The sequence below is a fragment of the Lynx rufus genome, unplaced genomic scaffold (assembly GCF_022079265.1).
Source record: "Lynx rufus isolate CCGP_SWC_20201006 ecotype Redwood Valley unplaced genomic scaffold, mLynRuf1.p SCAF_9, whole genome shotgun sequence".
NCBI classification, from domain to species: Eukaryota; Metazoa; Chordata; class Mammalia; order Carnivora; family Felidae; genus Lynx; species Lynx rufus.
In genome coordinates, this window is record NW_025814897.1 from 44,544,642 (window position 1) to 44,562,702 (window position 18,061).

The 18,061-nt window shown below is 35.8% G+C and overlaps 1 protein-coding gene across 3 annotated transcripts in view; it reads left to right on the forward strand.

Moving 5' to 3' along the window:
* GRM5 (glutamate metabotropic receptor 5) overlaps window positions 1–18,061 on the forward strand; it is a 507,510-nt gene that overhangs the window by 358,042 nt on the left and 131,407 nt on the right. For all 3 annotated transcript variants that reach the window (XM_047072296.1, XM_047072297.1, XM_047072298.1), the window contains exon 3: window positions 9,748–9,983. In XM_047072296.1, the coding sequence (XP_046928252.1) occupies window positions 9,748–9,983 (236 nt within the window). The remainder of the gene's footprint in view (window positions 1–9,747; window positions 9,984–18,061) is intronic.

An 18,061-nucleotide genomic window follows, 5' to 3' on the forward strand; every position in this document is an offset into this window, starting at 1 on the left:
GATTACATGTGGGTAGAACAGCAGTTTCCATAATAATTATGTGGGTTGTGAACAGATTTTGGGGAAAAAAAATGCTGGGATGCAGCCTAATGAATGTACTCATTAACCTTAATAGTATCAGGTAGAAAATGGAGAGGACCATTTTGGAGGGGGGAATCAATTCAGCTTTTCAGAGATATTTTATAAGGTGCATCTGACAGCACTGCATTCTCAATTAAAAATGAATATGTGCAGTTACCTGGAAAGAATTCTCTATAATTTGAAGTTTGATTTCTAAATTCTAATTTTCTAATAAGTTATATTAGACATTTCTTGTGTGCTTAGTATGTTCCAGGCTTTATAATAGACATAAAGATGAGATGTCCAAAATATAAAATTTCTAGTTGACTTGGAAAGACAGAAATAAATATGATGACAAATGCAAAACTAAAAGCATCATAATATTCCCTTCACGAGAGCAGAAATCTCATCTTCTTGTTCACCTGTATACTCCCACATTTAGAATATTAGTTACCCAATACTTGTTCAATTAATAAAGGAATAAATGTCCCACAATCTTGGAAGTGGAGAGGAGAAAACTGTTCAGCCCAGGGAAGCTCAAGAAGGTTTTGATAAGCTGCATTCTAGCCCAGTCTGTTGGCTTCACAGATATTGGATTTTATCAAATCAGAAAACACATGAGGAGTTGAAGAGCTGACACTTTTGCAGAGGGAATAGTGTACTCAGAGGCCTGGAGGTGTGAACATGTGACATATTTGAGGCAGAGGAATCAATGTGTCATGTCTCTGATACACAACATGTGTGTGCTTAGTCTCTGCAGCATGGATACTATGACAAAGCAGGACTGAAGAATGATCACGTGTGACTGGCACAGCCCCACCTCCACATCCCCTGACAGAAATTTAATGGCTGCTAACTTCTAGGAATAGTCATTCTGATGCTTACATTTTTAGTCTGGTGTTGCTCCCTTTGAAACAGACTCTGAGGTGATTTTTTATGTTGTTTGCCCACAGCAGATGCCTCCTCAAGAACTCTGTGGAGTTATACTAAATAATCATCTTGCTGTCTGAGAGAGTTCAACTAATGAAATCCATACCCATTGTATGTGATTAGCCTTCCATGTAAATAAATCAAGAAATTGTAAATGTTAAGGACTGAGAGTTTGGAAACACCCAGAATACTAATTGAGGTGACTAGGGAATAATCTCAGGGAGGTAGGATAGGAATGTGATTTTCAATGTTTCAGTGACTGGAAACCTAATGAATTATACTGTTTGCATATAGTTTGAGTAAAAAGGAAAAGGGATGTTCAGTCTGAAGGATAGATGAGGAAACATCTAATGGGCTGGAAGTCAGCATAACCCATTCAGGCAGGTCATGCCTAATGGACTGTTGGCTCCTTGAGCGCATGCACTAGAACCCACCACAGTGTCTGTGCAGTTTGAACACATAGATCTTCAAAATGCTTATTTAATTAATGAATTCTAATGAATAGAACATGGAAACTGAAACTAAAGGATCATCCAATGCAGTTTTCTGCACTACATATATTTTTCTGTTTTCCATAGCTTAAATAACTTAAAATATATTAATAGGAAATGAGGAAGGGAAGAAAAGATTATATCATCTGTATTATACAGCTTTAGATTTTGATAAGAGAGACACTTTTTTAAAATTATTTAAACATCAGGGTGCCAGGGAGGCTCAATTGGTTAAGTGTCTGACTCTTGATTTCAGCTCAGGTCATGATCTCATGGTTTGTGAGTTTGAGCCCTGTATTGGGCCCTTTGCTGATGGTGGGGAGCCTGCTTAGGATTCTTTCTCTCTCCCCCTCTCTCTGCCCCTCCCCTGCTTGTGTGTATGCACTACTTTCTCCCTCTCTCTCAAAAAAAAAAAAAAACTTTAAAAGAATAATTTAAAAAATAAAATAAAATTTAAACATCTCTAACATTTGATAATTAATAAATCTTTTTTCTTCATAATTTTCCAATATTTTTTATTCCTTTTGACATGTAGCCCTCAGGGGCTTCCACATTCCAGAAACATATTTTGATATTAAATCTATTGGTTATAAACCTTGAGGTAATTATTTTATAACCATTAAGTATTGATATGCTTTATATATATGTAATTTAGTAAAATAAATGATAAAAATAATAATTCTAAGGTTAAAATATTTCTCTTATAAGGACATAATGATATAGAGTATCAAATCTTTGAAGTTCTATAATTTTCATTATTTCTCATTTTCTGATTGCCAACAACTATTGTTTAGCATACAAGAAACTAAACAGAATGGGGTGGATTAATATAGTACTGGACCAAAGGTAAGAAAATTGTTAACTTGTTTTTTTTTAACATTCAAATCAACCGTATATGTCAAGAATAGGTAGAAATTCAGGAGAAAGGAACTACTAGAGAGCATATAAAGGGAAATCTAATCATCAGAGACCCCACCTTGTATTCGTTTTCTTTCTTTTTCAGCCCAAACCTATTCTGTTCCTCTACTTCACAGCCTAGGACATGGAGCTGCAATATCATTTACACTGTTGTTAATGTCTCCCCTAACTCACAAAATCCCCCTTTACCTCTATTCTCCATACATGTCTTCCTAGGGATTCTTAGAATTCCTTACAAATAAGGCTCCACATCCCCACTGCTACTTCTTTAAATTCGGGCCTCCATCAGTTTCCTGGACCACTGCAACACATTTTGCAACTCGATTCCCTTAACACTGATGTACAACCACTCCAACCTGTCGCACTGCTACCATAGTTCATCCAATTCTCATCGGCTCCTCATTTTATTTCCCACCTTAAAAGCCACCATTGGCTCCCTGTTACCTGAATGAAAAAGTCAGGTAATGATGGTGTGATATAAAAGACCATTCGCAACTGTTCTTCCCCCGCTGACTTCTCATTGGCCCATTGCCCTAGGTGATCTACACAGCTGCAGTGCTTCATAGTCACTACTTCCTGAATCTCAAATACCTTCTCTTGTCTTAGAAAATACCATTTCAAAATACTGTTATCACTCCATTACCCATATGTGTCAAGTTCCATTTAAAACTGATCTTCCTACATAGAGTTAGTTGTTTTCTGATGTTCTCTCCCATTGCTGTTGTTTCATGCCTGCGATGATATTTATTTATATGCATTTATATGTCTGTCCTCTGTCATTCCTCTACTAGACTGTGAGCCCTGCCTGGTGTGTAGTATCTAATACCTATTTAATTTATGTGTTTCTCCATCTCAACACAATTTCAATACATCATAAATATGGTGAAGTGAATTTTTCTTCACAACATTCACTGGTGTGGGAAAGATCATACACACCTGTCCCATTTAGGTCTGGTTTGGCCATATGACTTGCCTTCATCAATGAAATGTGAGAAGTGATCTGTACCACTTCTGAGTAGACAACTTAAGAACCATTGCATATTTTTTCCTTCTACAAGATTGGCCACGTCCCAGGAGGAAACTGCTCTTTCAGACTATGTCTCAGAATGAAGGCGACATGGAGTAGAGTTAGAGACCATCTGTAATGAATCTAAAAGCTGAGCAAGAAATAAACCTTTGTACTACACCACTGAAATATTGACAGTTTATTGTCACAAAATAATTTAGTCTAAGGTAGGTAGATTTTTAATAAATGTTGATGAAAATAAGGAAAGCTATAGAGATGGAGAAGATGAATTAGAACTGGAGATTTCGGGTCAATTTTGTTAAAAAAGAACCTTCTGTTGAAAACACATAAAAGTTCAATTTTCACGAATTGCTAATTATGTGAAATAATAGGAATTGAGGCTTGAGAGAAGAAAGGAAGAAGGGGATATCATAGAATAGGAATATATATTTTGGTAATGCAATCTTGAAAAGAAAATGAAAATAAATTCTTGCTAGATAATGTGTCCTAACGATGTCTTCAGGGAGACATTTAAAGGGAGAATATAAAGAGTCTAAGGTAACTACTGAGGAGGTGTTTTGAGAATGGGTACATAGAAAAGATTCCTCCTTTAGTTAAGCCAACCTAATCTAAAAATATTTTTCCTGTTCAAATGTCCAAGTCACTGTTTCCATAGTCAAAGAAAAACTGGAGGCCTGACTAAAACAACACTCAAATTAAAAATATATTTGTGTACTCAATTCTTGTTATTCACAGTATTTATGTTCCATAAACGTGCACCAAACACCAAATCAGTGAATACTGACCATTGCCCCCAGGGAAGATACAGGTTTAAATTGCTATGGGCCTCTGGTCACAACATTCCCATCAACTAGTCTGTACATAACCTTGTTTTATGTGTTTCTGTATTGAATAAGATTTCTTCTTTAATATATACTGTTTTTTCATTAACATTGAACTCATAACAAACAACGCTTTACTCATTACTCACTTTACTCATGCAGCTGATTTAAAGAATGCATTTTCTATATAGGATATATCACAGCCTTTTTTATTTAGGAACTCTAGATAACACTATGCTTGGGGGTTATTTTAAACAGTGAAATCAATGAAAAAAAACATAAAAAATACAAGAACCCTTATACTAAATAGATCATGAAAAGGATACTTGTTTAGAATATGAAAGCTAAAACAAGAAAGCAGAGGATGATCTCATTCAACCTCAGCTGGGAATGTGCACATCCAGAGACTCAAAATTTTTGCGACTCTGTGCATGTGCACAAATGACCACAAAGGTGCCATGAGTATTGATTTGGGTGTTGCAAATAAATTTAGCAAGTAGATAAATCTTAAAATAATGAGGACTAACTGTATATCAAGGAATTGAAAGGAAAATAATGAAATGTATTATGAGGAGATGGTTAAAATGCCCACCAGTGAGGAGAGAAATTAAATGGATGGATGGATGGATGGATGGATGGATAGATAGATGGATAAAGATAGATAGATAGATAGATAGATAGATACTAAATCTAGAAAAGTGCTTTAAATATGGTATTTTTAATTTCTTTCCTTGTCTTCCTCCCCACTTTTTTTCCCCTTATTTGGTAAAATATATGTCCCCTGAAAGCATTTAGGTAGTACTTGACAGTCTAGTCTATCAGTATAATGTAAAGCATTAGATCATAGAAAAGTACGTTCAAGTTTTTCTTGGCGTTTCATTTTGCATTTGGATTTATTATTCCTTACTTAGAGATACCCTATCATCTTAACACAAATCTTGAAAGCACACTTTTTGTTAAAATGTTAATATTTAATAACCTAAATGACATATGACACCATCTAACTTAGCCAGCAGGGAGTGAAGTTTCTTAAAACTTGCATAGTAGATATTCCCCTGTAAATTTGAATAGAATAACCCTGTTTTGTCAAATAGAAATTGGAATTTTCTGTTTACATTCACACTCCTCTATGATTTTTATTTTGCTGTTGAATGGAAACATCTGGAACTAAATTGTTTTAAATTCACAAGCCAAATGTATAGGCTGCTAATAAAACATCATCTTTTGCCAAATTCTTTTAACTATGGTGAAGAGATGAGATTTATACCTGAAAAAAAAAAGAACTAAAGAACATGATGAGAAATGAATCAATTAACACACTCTGGTGGGGATACTTTTTTTATGGAAATATTACCTCCAAAAAAGTTTATCAAGACAAGCTTTTTACAGTCCCCATTAAATTCAATGAATGAATTGTGAAGGGTAAATTGGACCCATTATAATCTTAAATTTCTTATGTAATATTCATAATCATAGTGTTACATAAGAGCGAGCTAGCATTAACAAAAGGAGCAATTTAAATTACCACTTCTTGGAGAATGGGGCTCTGCTTGACAAACAGAGCTTCCTGCCCCGTTTGCAATACGCCCATGCATCTCCTCCAGTGCCAGTGAGACCCACACTCTCATACCAGTGATATAATAAACCCTCCACAACAGAGGGAGAAAATGAGGCAAACAAGCCCACATCATTTCAACTTGTCAGCTTTAAATAAAATCTTCTGCAGCTGAAAATGAGAAATTTGAGGGAAGATAATGTGTGAAGTAACTAAATTCAACATTGGGACAAAACATATTGCATTACTTATTTTTTTTCCTGATCTTCCACAAAGGTTTTTGAAATTTCACCATAATTTTAATGAAATATCTTTTGTCAGAAATGACTTAGAAGAAGAAATCGTTTATTTTGTTTGTTTATTTTTTTTCTCCTCTTCCACCCACTGATGCCTTAGGAAACATCTCAAGTTATCCCAAGCCCCTGTGATATTTTAATGAGTAATCTGTGACCTTTGGAAAAACTCTCATTATCAGTTTTTAAGTCAGAGTTGGTATAGCAGAACATGCTGGAAAAAAGTACATGCTTTTTATACTTATTTTAATTAATTACTTACATAATACCTTCCCCAGTGCTGATTTTATATGTGAAATATTGGTGCATGGTCTCCACCTACAAAAAATATATAAAAGAGACAAAAATGCATTTGAAGGAAGATAAAAAGAAATTAACATTCTGATAAGTATATCTGAAATGGATGAAATAAACACTGATTGTGAATGTAAATCCTTTCCCTCTCCCTCTCCCCAGTGCCCACTTCCCCCAACCCTGTGTAACTCCAAAAACTTTACTGCTGTGCATTCAGGAGGTTCCATTCTACTCTTCCCTTCAGCTCTCTCCAAACCCCTTCTCTTCCTTCTTTGTTACTGTTTTTTTCGGTATTAAAATATCCCTTTACTTTCTTTATCTTTCCTGAAAAAGTACTTGCCTTCTTCTAAGGAAAGACACCACCACTAGGTCCCAGCAGATACTTAGCACAAGTTGTGCCTATTCCAGTGGAAGAGGGTGAAAAAGTCAGTCTCGTTTGTCCTGAATGCCCCAAGGTGTGCCCAAATTTGATATAAACATCTTTTTATGTCTTTTATTTCCAATGTTGTGCCTCACTTGTTTTCCAAATAAGCTTAGAGTGCTTTCCTCTTGTACTATTATATTCTTATACCATTGTAACATAAAGTCTCTGATTTCTAATTCTTTTATCTTAAAATTCCTCGCTTACTTTGAGTGATCAGTGGATAGAATGAGAGTAATATTGAAGAGTATGATTCCTGACACTATGCTTGATATACCATTGTTAAGAAGTTGTGGTTGTTGTTGTTTTGTTTTGTTTTGTTTTGTTTTTTGAGAGAAAGAGAGAGAGCACGAGCGGGTGAGGGTCAGAGGGAGAGGGAGAGAGAGAATCTCAAGCAGGCTCCACACCCAGTACAGAGCCTGATGAGGGGCCTGATCTCACGATTGTGAGATCATGACCTGAGCCTAAATCAAGAGTCAGATGCTTAACCCACTAAGCCCCCCAGGCATTCCTGTTAAGAAGTTTTTAAATCCATCCAATGCAAAACATGATTCCAAATGTGTATTTTATTTTTTTTTTATTTTTTTTTTTTATGAAGTTTATTGACAAATTGGTTTCCATACAACACCCAGTGCTCATCCCAAAAGGTGCCCTCCTCACTACCCATCACCCACCCGCCCCTCCCTCCCACCCCCCATCAACCCTCAGTTTGTTCTCAGTTTTTAACAGTCTCTTATGCTTTGGCTCTCTCCCACTCTAACGTCTTTTTTTTTTTTTTCTCCCTTCCCCTCCCCCATGGGTTCCTGTTGAGTTTCTCAGGATCCACATAAGAGTGAAACCATATGGTATCTGTCTTTCTCTGTATGGCTTATTTCACTTAGCATCACACTCTCCAGTTCCATCCACGTTGCTACAAAAGGCCATATTTCATTTTTTCTCATTGCCACGTAGTATTCCATTGTGTATATAAACCACAATTTCTTTATCCATTCATCAGTTGATGGACATTTAGGCTCTTTCCATAATTTGGCTATTGTTGAGAGTGCTGCTATGAACATTGGGGTACAAGTGCCCCTATGCATCAGTACTCCTGTATCCCTTGGGTAGATTCCTAGCAGTGCTATTGCTGGGTCATAGGGTAGGTCTATTTTTAATTTTCTGAGGAACCTCCACACTGTTTTCCAGAGCGGCTGCACCAATTTGCATTCCCACCAACAGTGCAAGAGGGTTCCCGTTTCTCCACATCCTCTCCAGCATCTATAGTCTCCTGATTTGTTCATTTTGGCCACTCTGACTGGCGTGAGGTGATACCTGAGTGTGGTTTTGATTTGTATTTCCCTGATAAGGAGCGACGCTGAACATCTTTTCATGTGCCTGTTGGCCATCTGGATGTCTTCTTTAGAGAAGTGTCTATTCATGTTTTCTGCCCATTTCTTCACTGGGTTATTTGTTTTTCGGGTGTGGAGTTTGGTGAGCTCTTTATAGATTTTAGATACTAGCCCTTTGTCCGATATGTCATTTGCAAATATCTTTTCCCATTCCGTTGGTTGTCTTTTAGTTTTGTTGGTTGTTTCCTTTGCTGTGCAGAAGCTTTTTATCTTCATAAGGTCCCAGTAATTCACTTTTGCTTTTAATTCCCTTGCCTTTGGGGATGTGTCGAGTAAGAGATTGCTACGGCTGAGGTCAGAGAGGTCTTTTCCTGCTTTCTCCTCTAAGGTTCTGATGGTTTCCTGTCTCACATTTAGGTCCTTTATCCATTTTGAGTTTATTTTTGTAAATGGTGTGAGAAAGTGGTCTAGTTTCAACCTTCTGCATGTTGCTGTCCAGTTCTCCCAGCACCATTTGTTAAAGAGGCTGTCTTTTTTCCATTGGATGTTCTTTCCTGCTTTGTCAAAGATGAGTTGGCCATATGTTTGTGGGTCTAGTTCTGGGGTTTCTATTCTATTCCATTGGTCTGTGTGTCTGTTTTTGTGCCAATACCATGCTGTCTTGATGATGACAGCTTTGTAGTAGAGGCTGAAGTCTGGGATTGTGATGCCTCCTGCTTTGGTCTTCTTCTTCAAAATTCCTTTGGCTATTCGGGGCCTTTTGTGGTTCCATATGAATTTTAGGATTGCTTGTTCTAGTTTCGAGAAGAATGCTGGTGCAATTTTGATTGGGATTGCATTGAATGTGTAGATAGCTTTGGGTAGTATTGACATTTTGACAATATTTATTTTTCCAATCCATGAGCAGGGAATGTCTTTCCATTTCTTTAAATCTTCTTCAATTACCTTCATAAGCTTTCTATAGTTTTCCAAATGTGTATTTTAAATATATTAGAGAAGTACCATGGGACAGGAAAGAGTATATGGACAGTGGATTATAGGATTTCAGTTTGAGGTGCTGAAGAATCAATATTTAACAGAATGACCATAATCAGCAGGTATTTTTAACCTCTCTATTATTTACTTGTAAAATATGAAAACAATGAATATCATGTCATAGGATAGTTAAATTAATACTAGGTGTATGTTAGAGATATTTTCATTTTTACTCTATGGTCATTAAACTAATTGTTATAAAGGAACAGAATGGATTTCAAGTTAACTTCACTTAGCCACTAAGCATTCAGTAAATAATGTGAATGGTGATATCATGCAGCTTCCATACAGTGTATGTGAAAAACAGTCACATTCTGCCAAAAGTATTAGGTTATTCTCCACAGTTTGAGGTTAGTGAGACTGGTGCCTTCTAGTACTCTTAGACCCTAAATTCCCATGGTGTATTATACTCTTTATTCTAAGTTTCTATCTCAGTAATCATGTAAGTATAATGTAGGACCATGGTGTGGCTGAGTAGCCATTTAATTACTGATCTTTTCAAAAGGAAAGCAAATGGAATCATTGGCTTAGAAGGTATCTGTTGTAAGCTGAGCTGGTTTTTGTCTCCCCACAGTGATGGCTGGGCTGACAGGTATGATGTGACAGATGGATATCAGCGAGAAGCTGTTGGTGGAATCACAATCAAGCTTCAATCTCCCGATGTCAAGTGGTTTGATGATTATTATCTGAAGCTTCGGCCAGAAACAAATCTTCGAAATCCTTGGTTTCAAGAATTTTGGCAGCATCGTTTTCAGTGCCGGCTGGAAGGGTTTGCACAGGAGAACAGCAAATACAACAAGACTTGCAATAGTAAGCAGATTTATTGTTTCATTTAAAGTGGATAAGGCTAGGGCTCCAATTTATGTAAACTGTGTCATGGGGATAGTGGCTATAATCTGTTGGAGAAGAGGACTCTTACATAAACAGAGGGGCTATTGCCACTTACAGTGATAAACAGGCTTTATTCTCACTAAGAACATATCAGAGCAAATTTTTACTCCACAGAGATTTAAAACAATTTTGTTATTTATATCATTCAAGAAATTGGCACTGTGCTAAGAGGGTAATGTGAGCTCCAGAGAGGAACTGCGATTGCCATCCCTGAAGGCAAGAACTACACTCTGCACATTTTGATTATCTTCAGCAGTTAGCACCGAGTTAAACACTTAGTAAGGGTGTCATATTCTGAAGAATGAATAAGGGGGCTCCTGGGTGGCTCAGTTGATTAAGCGTCTGACTCTTGATTTCAGCTCAGGTCATGATCTCATGGTTCGTGAGTTTGAGCCCCGCATCAGGCTCTGCACCAATGGTGTGGAGCCTGCTTGGGATTCTCTTTCTCTCCCTCTCTCCGCCCCTTCCCTGCTCTCTTGCTCTTGCACTGAATCAGGTGAATGTTAAAGGACAGAGCCAATTCCTACTTCCATCAATATATAGAACAGGAGCAGGGATAGGGTTTTATGTTTCAGGAGACATAATCTGAATGTTGCCATTCATTCTTCTACACTTATAGGGACTCATATTGTACCAACTATTGCTTTTTTTCCCTCCAACTATTGTTTTAGTTGTAAAGATAACAAGGTGAGGAAAACTAGTTCCTGCCCTTAAAAGGTTTAGTGTCTAGAAGGGAGATAATCCTGCCAGCCAATGTTGTAATCCAGTGCTATAAATGATATTATAAGAGCTAAACACAGGGTTTAGTTGCAATTATTTGTTGCACATTGAAAGGGAATCTTGACTCCAGTTACCAAGGTACGGCCAATATTGATCTGTATGTCAAAGCCTGCAAAAATTAAGGTTTGTCAAAATTGATAAGTGATCTGTTGATACTTCCTTATCATCACATTGTGTAACAAGAACCCCATATGCATTTGCATAGGAGTAAAGTGTTTTAATTGGTGATATGGGTGCCTTTATCTATGTTGCTGGAATACAGGAGTGCATTGAGATAGTGGGGTTGAAATTATGGCCCACAAACCAATTCCAGTGCACAGAGAAGTTGTCACATACAAGCACAAAAATGAGAATAATGTAAATAATATAGTGAATTTTTTCATAATGCACTTTCCCTCCAAGTTCATGTCCGTCATGTTTTTGGTATCACTTCATTCTTTTGTGAAATTAAGAAGGGGGTGAATGATGATTTGTGATTATTTTAAATATCGGTATCTGGTAAAATAAGAACTTGGCATCTTTATGTCAGTTTCTGTTTGAGTAAAGAGGGGGGAGAAAGATGCTGAAGTGTGGGATATTGTATTGATCAGTGAAATCCAGAAATCACAGAAGTATGGTGTGTATGTTTGTTTCTTTCTGACTTCAGATACTGCTTTTCCAAAATCTTCAAATGCTTATTCATTTCCTTTGTTTTGTTTTGTTTTGTTTTATTTTCATGAAAAAAAATATATGTGAATGAACAGCATGATGACTTCTGTTTCACAATTTCAATGTTTATAGCTAATGTCATATCTTTCATCATTCTATCTAGTTTCTAATGGACACAGACTTCTTTCCTCTCTTGAGATTTGGGGGCTATGCCTCTCTGTATTCCAGTTCTATGGTTGTGTACAGATTTCTATATGTAGCTACACTGGAGGAGTTATAAAGTATAAGCAATAGATTTGATCTCATCTCCAGTTATCCTTTATTAAGGAGTTAGTGACAGTCCCTAACCAGTGTGTCTAAGGTAATGTTTCCAACTGATCCTCACCCTTTTCCTCTTTGTGCCAATATTATTTTCCTTTTCTTTTTTGTCTAAAATGTCTTCCCTTTGAAATGGTTCTTTGTTTCTCTTATTTTTTCCCCACTGTTGGAGATCTTATTTAGATATAGTTTTAAAAAACTCTTTAATTGATTTCCAAAGAACATTATTTCTGTGGAAAATGTTCTGTAAAATCCTCCCTTTTAGCCTGCTGTTGATCTCTGTCTTACACATGAATACCCAGATATGATTACTCTGCTCAGAACTGGCTCCTTACTCCAGTACTGGAAAGCACTCGTTAGCCACTTCCCCCCGCCCCCAGAATCTTATCTGACAAGAGATGTCATTTTGTACATACATGAACACTTATGTGTAATACCTCTGTTATTCTTTTCAATAAGAGAAATAATATTATTATCTTTATTTTAAAGATTATAAAATGAAGATTTAGGAGAAAACAATAGCTTGCTCATGGTCAGCTAACTATTAAACACTGGAACTTATAATTGAACTCAGATTTGTCTGAAGTTTAACCAGTATGGTATGCTAAAAAGATAAAATATTACAATTTTTAAAAATTGCCATAAAATTTGCTTTATATTATAGTTAATATATAGGTCAAAGATACAAAAAGGAAAAATCTTAAAATTATTTGTACATTACTATGGAATTCATAATAGATACCTAATTGTTCACTACTCTCTACTTTTGACTGTATTTCCTTATTCACTCACACGTCCTCTTAGCATCTTTATCCCCACCTCCTTAGGGGCCCCAAATAGTTTACTCATATTTATATTACTAAATATTACCAGCATTTTCCTAAATATAATGCACTTAAGCCCTTTCATCAGGGAGTGTGCATAAGACAACCATTTTTGAGTTGGAGTGTTAATATTAGGAGTTTCCAATTCATGTCAATCAAGAAGCTTTGCTTTGCTCACTTTCTCCAGTACCTTAAATCTAATAGATAATTCAAGAAGAAAAATGGCTTCACACAAAGGATAGAAATACCCATAGCTGAAGTACTGCTTATTTTGTCTTGGGAGATTCTTTGAAGGCAAAGAATAAAAGTTAGGACAGGTATCTAAATCTAGTAGTCCAGAACTAGCAGTAGCCTTATAGAGAATATGCCCCATTAATATGAATTTTTTCACTGCCTGTTAGTCTTGCCTATTCTTATACATTATATAAATAGACACTTACATTATTTGCTTCTCTGTAATGGCCTTTTCCCCTCAAAGTAATGTAGTGATTTTCATCCCATCATTGCATGTATTAGTTTATTCTTTTTTTATGTTTTATTTTATTTTGAGATAAAAAGAGAAAGAGAGAGTGAGAAAGAAAGAGAGCATGTGCAAGGGAGGGGGCAGAGGGAGAGAGAGAGAGAGAGAGAGAGAGAGAGAGAATCTTAAGAAGACTCCATGCTCACTGCAGGGTCCCATGTGGGGCTCAGTCCCATGACCCTGGGATCATGACTCAAGCCAAAATCAAGAGTCAGACACTCAACTGACTGAGCCATCCAGTTGCCCGTAGTTTATTCTTTTTTATTGCTGTGCAATATCCCTTTGTATGGATATACTACCAGAATTTACCTATCAGTTCTCCTATATGATAGACATTTGCATTATTTACATTTTTAGGTATTATAAATACTTTATGAACATTTATGTACATATACTATGGCAGACCTATATCCTAATTACTGTTAGATGTATACCCAGTATTGGAACTGCTACATCATAGACTACATATATATTTAGCTTTATTAGAAATTGCCAAGCAGTTTTCCAAAGTAATTGAACTAATTTCCCCTTTCACTGAAATGTATGAAATTTCAAGTTGCTTTGCACTACTGTCAACACTTGGTACTATCTTTTTGTATTTTAAACATTCTGTGAGTATGTGTTTGTATCATATTGTGATTCTGATTGCCTTTCCATGTGTATTACCAAGTTAAGTTCCTTCTCATATGCTTATCGGAAATTTGGGCATCCTATTTTGTAAAATGTCTGTTCAGGTCTTTTGCACATTTCTTTGAATTGTTTATCATTTAACATCTATTTTAAGACTTCCTTATATACTGTGGAGATGAGTCTTTGGTAAATATATGTATTGTGAAAATTGCCCACTTAGAGAATAGCTTATTCCTATTTCCTATCCCTCTCATGTGTTGTTTTCTATTTATCCACTTTGTTCTTTAATACTTATTCCTCTTTTACTGCCTACTTATGGATTAATCAATAATTTTTTTATCTTATTCTATCACCCCTCTTAATAATTTTGTTTCATCTCAGCATAATTCATTTAGAGTTTTCAACAGAAATTACTAAATGAATCTTTAATACAAACAACTTTATGTTGGTTCTTGTTTATATTAAAAAAATCTTGCAGGGGTGCCTAGGTGGCTCAGTCAGTTAAGGGTCTGATTTCAGCTTAAGTCATGATCTCATGGTTCGTGAGTTTGAGCCCCACATAGGGCTCTGTGCTGACAGCTCAGAGCCTGGAGCTTCCTTCAGATTCTGTGTCTCCAGGCTTTCTTTGCCTCTCCCCCTCTCATGCGCGCAATGTCTCTCTCTCTCTTTCAAAAATGAGTAAACATTAAAAAAAAATTTAAATCTTGCAAATGTTTACATTTGTTTATCCCCTCATACTATATTTTGCTATTGCCATGTAATTTATTTTTATCTGTATTGTATATAAAAATATATAAATATAATAATATAAATATTATATATACATATGTGTGTGTATATATATATATATATATATATATATATATGACTTTCTTCATATTGTTGCTCTAAATGGTTAACAGTCATATTTCCCCACTCCAGTGTTTTTCATTCCTTCTACCTGCTTGCTTTCACCTGTGATTTTTTTTCAGCCTAAAGAATTTCTTGTAGTGTTTCTTACAATATAGATCTACTGCCAACAAATTATATTGACTTTTTTTTTCTGAGAATATCTTTATTTCCCCTTTGTTTTTGAGGAGTGTATTCACCAAGGATAGCATTCTGTATTGCCAGGTTTTCTTCATTTTTTTTTTCTTTGAAAACAACATTTCATTTTTTTTCTCTGGATTCCATCATTTCATTGAAAATTTAGCCATCATTCTAATGTTGTGTCTTTTTTTTTTGGCAACATGTCTTTTTTTCTAGGCTTTAAAATTTTTTTTAAGTTTTTATTTGACTGTGATAAGGTTAGGTGTGATTTCCTTTATATATGTCATTCTTTGGATTTCTTAAACCTGTGGATTAAAAATGTCTATCAGTTTTGAAAATTTCCTAGACATTACTTCCTAAAACATTCCTTCTGCCACATTTTTCTCTCTCTGTTCCTTCTTGTGCTCAGATATACCTATTAGATTATTTGACTGGGTCATACAGGTGACTTTTTCTCTGGACTTTCTTTCCTATCTTTTTTTTTCTCTCTGTTCTTCTACTTGATTCTTTTCTATTATTTTGTCTTTTATTTCACTAACAATGTATCCACCTATGTCCAGTCAGCTGTTAACCAAAATAAGTTTTCAACTTCAGATATGTTGTTTTACAGTCCCAGATGCCCATTTAATTCTTTTTATAGTTACTAATTTTCTTTTGAAGTATTCTTTCTCATCTAATTTTCAATCCTTTATTCCATGTCCTTGAACATAGTGATTATAGTTATTTTAAGGCCCCTTTTTTTCTAATTCTAACATCTGGATCTTCTGTCAGTCTTCTATTGACATATTTTTCATTGGTCACATTTCATGCTTCCTGATACAACGTATTTTCTTTTGTGCTAGACATTGAGTATAAAATGCCGTAAAGATTGAAGTTTATATTATTTTCCCCCAATGATGGTTTGCCTTTTCCAGGTTCAAAGAAATTGAGATGAGATAAGTTGCAACGTAAGACAGAAGTAGTCAACCTGTAGTTAAAAGTGTCTTTAAGGAACAATTGACATAGAATTTTGATGGAGAATCTAGATAGTATATCCTATGCCCTGGATGACTGACTCAGTCAGATTTTTGTTGTTTTTTGAGATTTTTTTCCTCCAGGCCCCTATACATACTGTTTCTAAATTTGGCATTCATTGTGAGGAAAAGACTACTTGAAGTTTGAGCAGTTTCTAATCCTCAGGTGGGGCTTTTCTTCCAAATAGTATAAAACAATGGGACATTTCAGCCTTCCTCTTCAAAATCTTGAGCCTCATGCAGCCCCCAGAATCAGCAAGTGAATCACAAGGGGAAAAAGCTATCATGTGGTTAGGTTTCCTGCACTTTATATATTGACATACCATATCATTTTAATATCCAAAAGTACTTTTGTCTTCTCTTTTTTCCAGAAGTGTCAGATACTATGTGAAGTCATATATTTCCTAGCCACAATTCATGTACTTTCCAAGAACCTCAAAATGTGACTTTATTGAGAAATAGCATCAGTGCAGAGTTAAGATGAGAGGATGTACTAAAGTAGGATGGGCTCTCAATTCCCCCAAAAGAGGAGAAGTGACACAGAGACAGACACACATAGGAAAAGTGGCAGGGGGAAGACACAGGCAGAAACTTGAGTGATGCAGCACAAAGACAAGAAATGCCAAAAATTAATGGCCACCACAAGAAGCTAGGAAGAGGCAAGGAAGGATTCTACCAAGAGTCTCAGAGGGAGCATGGCCCTCTTGACACCTTGACTTCTGACTTTGAGCCTCCAGAACTGTGAGAGAATAAATTTCTGCTGTTTGAAGCCACATAGCGTGTGGTATTTTGTTATGGCCGCCCTAGAAAACTAATGTCCCTTCATTCAGACCATGTTAGATTGGCAGCCTGGTCCAGAACCTGCAGATGCCCTCCAATGAGAAAGCAATGGGTGACACCTGCCTACTTTCATAGGTCTCCTTTTTGTTTGTTCATTTTGTCTTTGTTGAGTCCATACATCTTCACTGCCTTGAAAATATTTTATTTTTGCATTTCTTTGGCCTCTTAAAGTTATATAGTAAAAGAATGTTCATGTGTTTTCTTCTCCACCCTACATAACACCAGAGGTCCCTCTTTTATATTTTAATCTTGTCACTCCCCTGCAATCCCAATTTGGATGGATAAACGAACCCTGCAGTTTATAATGTCCAAAATGTTCATACTTTTGTTAATTTCTGTTTTTATCTTTAAGCATTTAAAAAATTAAGTCAAACTATTTCTATACCCTTAAGTGTTTTAACTATGTGGTTTTTACAGAATCCAGGTTTATATACTATTAACAGTGAGCCCAATTTCAGTAAGTGTTACTTAAATTGAACAATCATGTTAGACTTGAATTATAAGTTAAATGACCAGTAACGATAATAAGTTAAAAGTATAAAGAATATAGTTTAATTTTTCCAATTGTTTAAGTAACCCAGTAATAAAAGCTACAGCTAATTAAATTAAAACTGTTTTCTAGTAACTGGATCCTATTCTATATTTGAACCAATTTAAAGACCCATTTCCTATACAGTTATTTGAACCAATTTAAGGACCCATTTCCTTTACAGTAATACTGTCACCCACTGACATTCATTTACCATCTCCTTTCTATGATTTCTCCCTGTCACTTCCAGTAGCTTCCAGAGGTGTCATTTATGACATTAACACACAAACATTCTCGCCTGGATGTCCTGAGGGCACCTCCAACTTACATATCTAAAACTCACCTCATTATAACTTTTCTAACCACAGTTCCAAACTTTGAGCTTCTCCATTATGTACCTCCAGTTTGAGTAAACGATACACCCATCCGGCCTGTCCCCCAAGATGTGGGAATAAGGGGTCTTCTCATATTCCATTCTCTCATCCTCACAGCCAACTGGTAACCAGATACTATTAAATCTACTGTTCATCTTCCACATCTGTTCTCTGTTTTTCATTACTGGCTGAATTCAAATCTTTATACCACTGCTGTGATTTGTTTCTTCATTATCTGTCACCTCACATATGAGAATAATCTTCATATCTAATCTTCTTTTTGATACCAGCTTCTTTCTCCTCCATTTTATGCTAAAAAGTAGCCTCAAAAGAGTCCATCTAAAGAATGAATCTCATCGTGTTACTTCCATTCTCAATGCTCGTCCATGGTTCTCTAATGTCTACAAAAAAGGAATTCCACCCCTTTGCCCCCAGTCAAAACTCTTCAAATTTGCCATATGTATTTTTCAAATCTTATCGTCAATTCCTTAA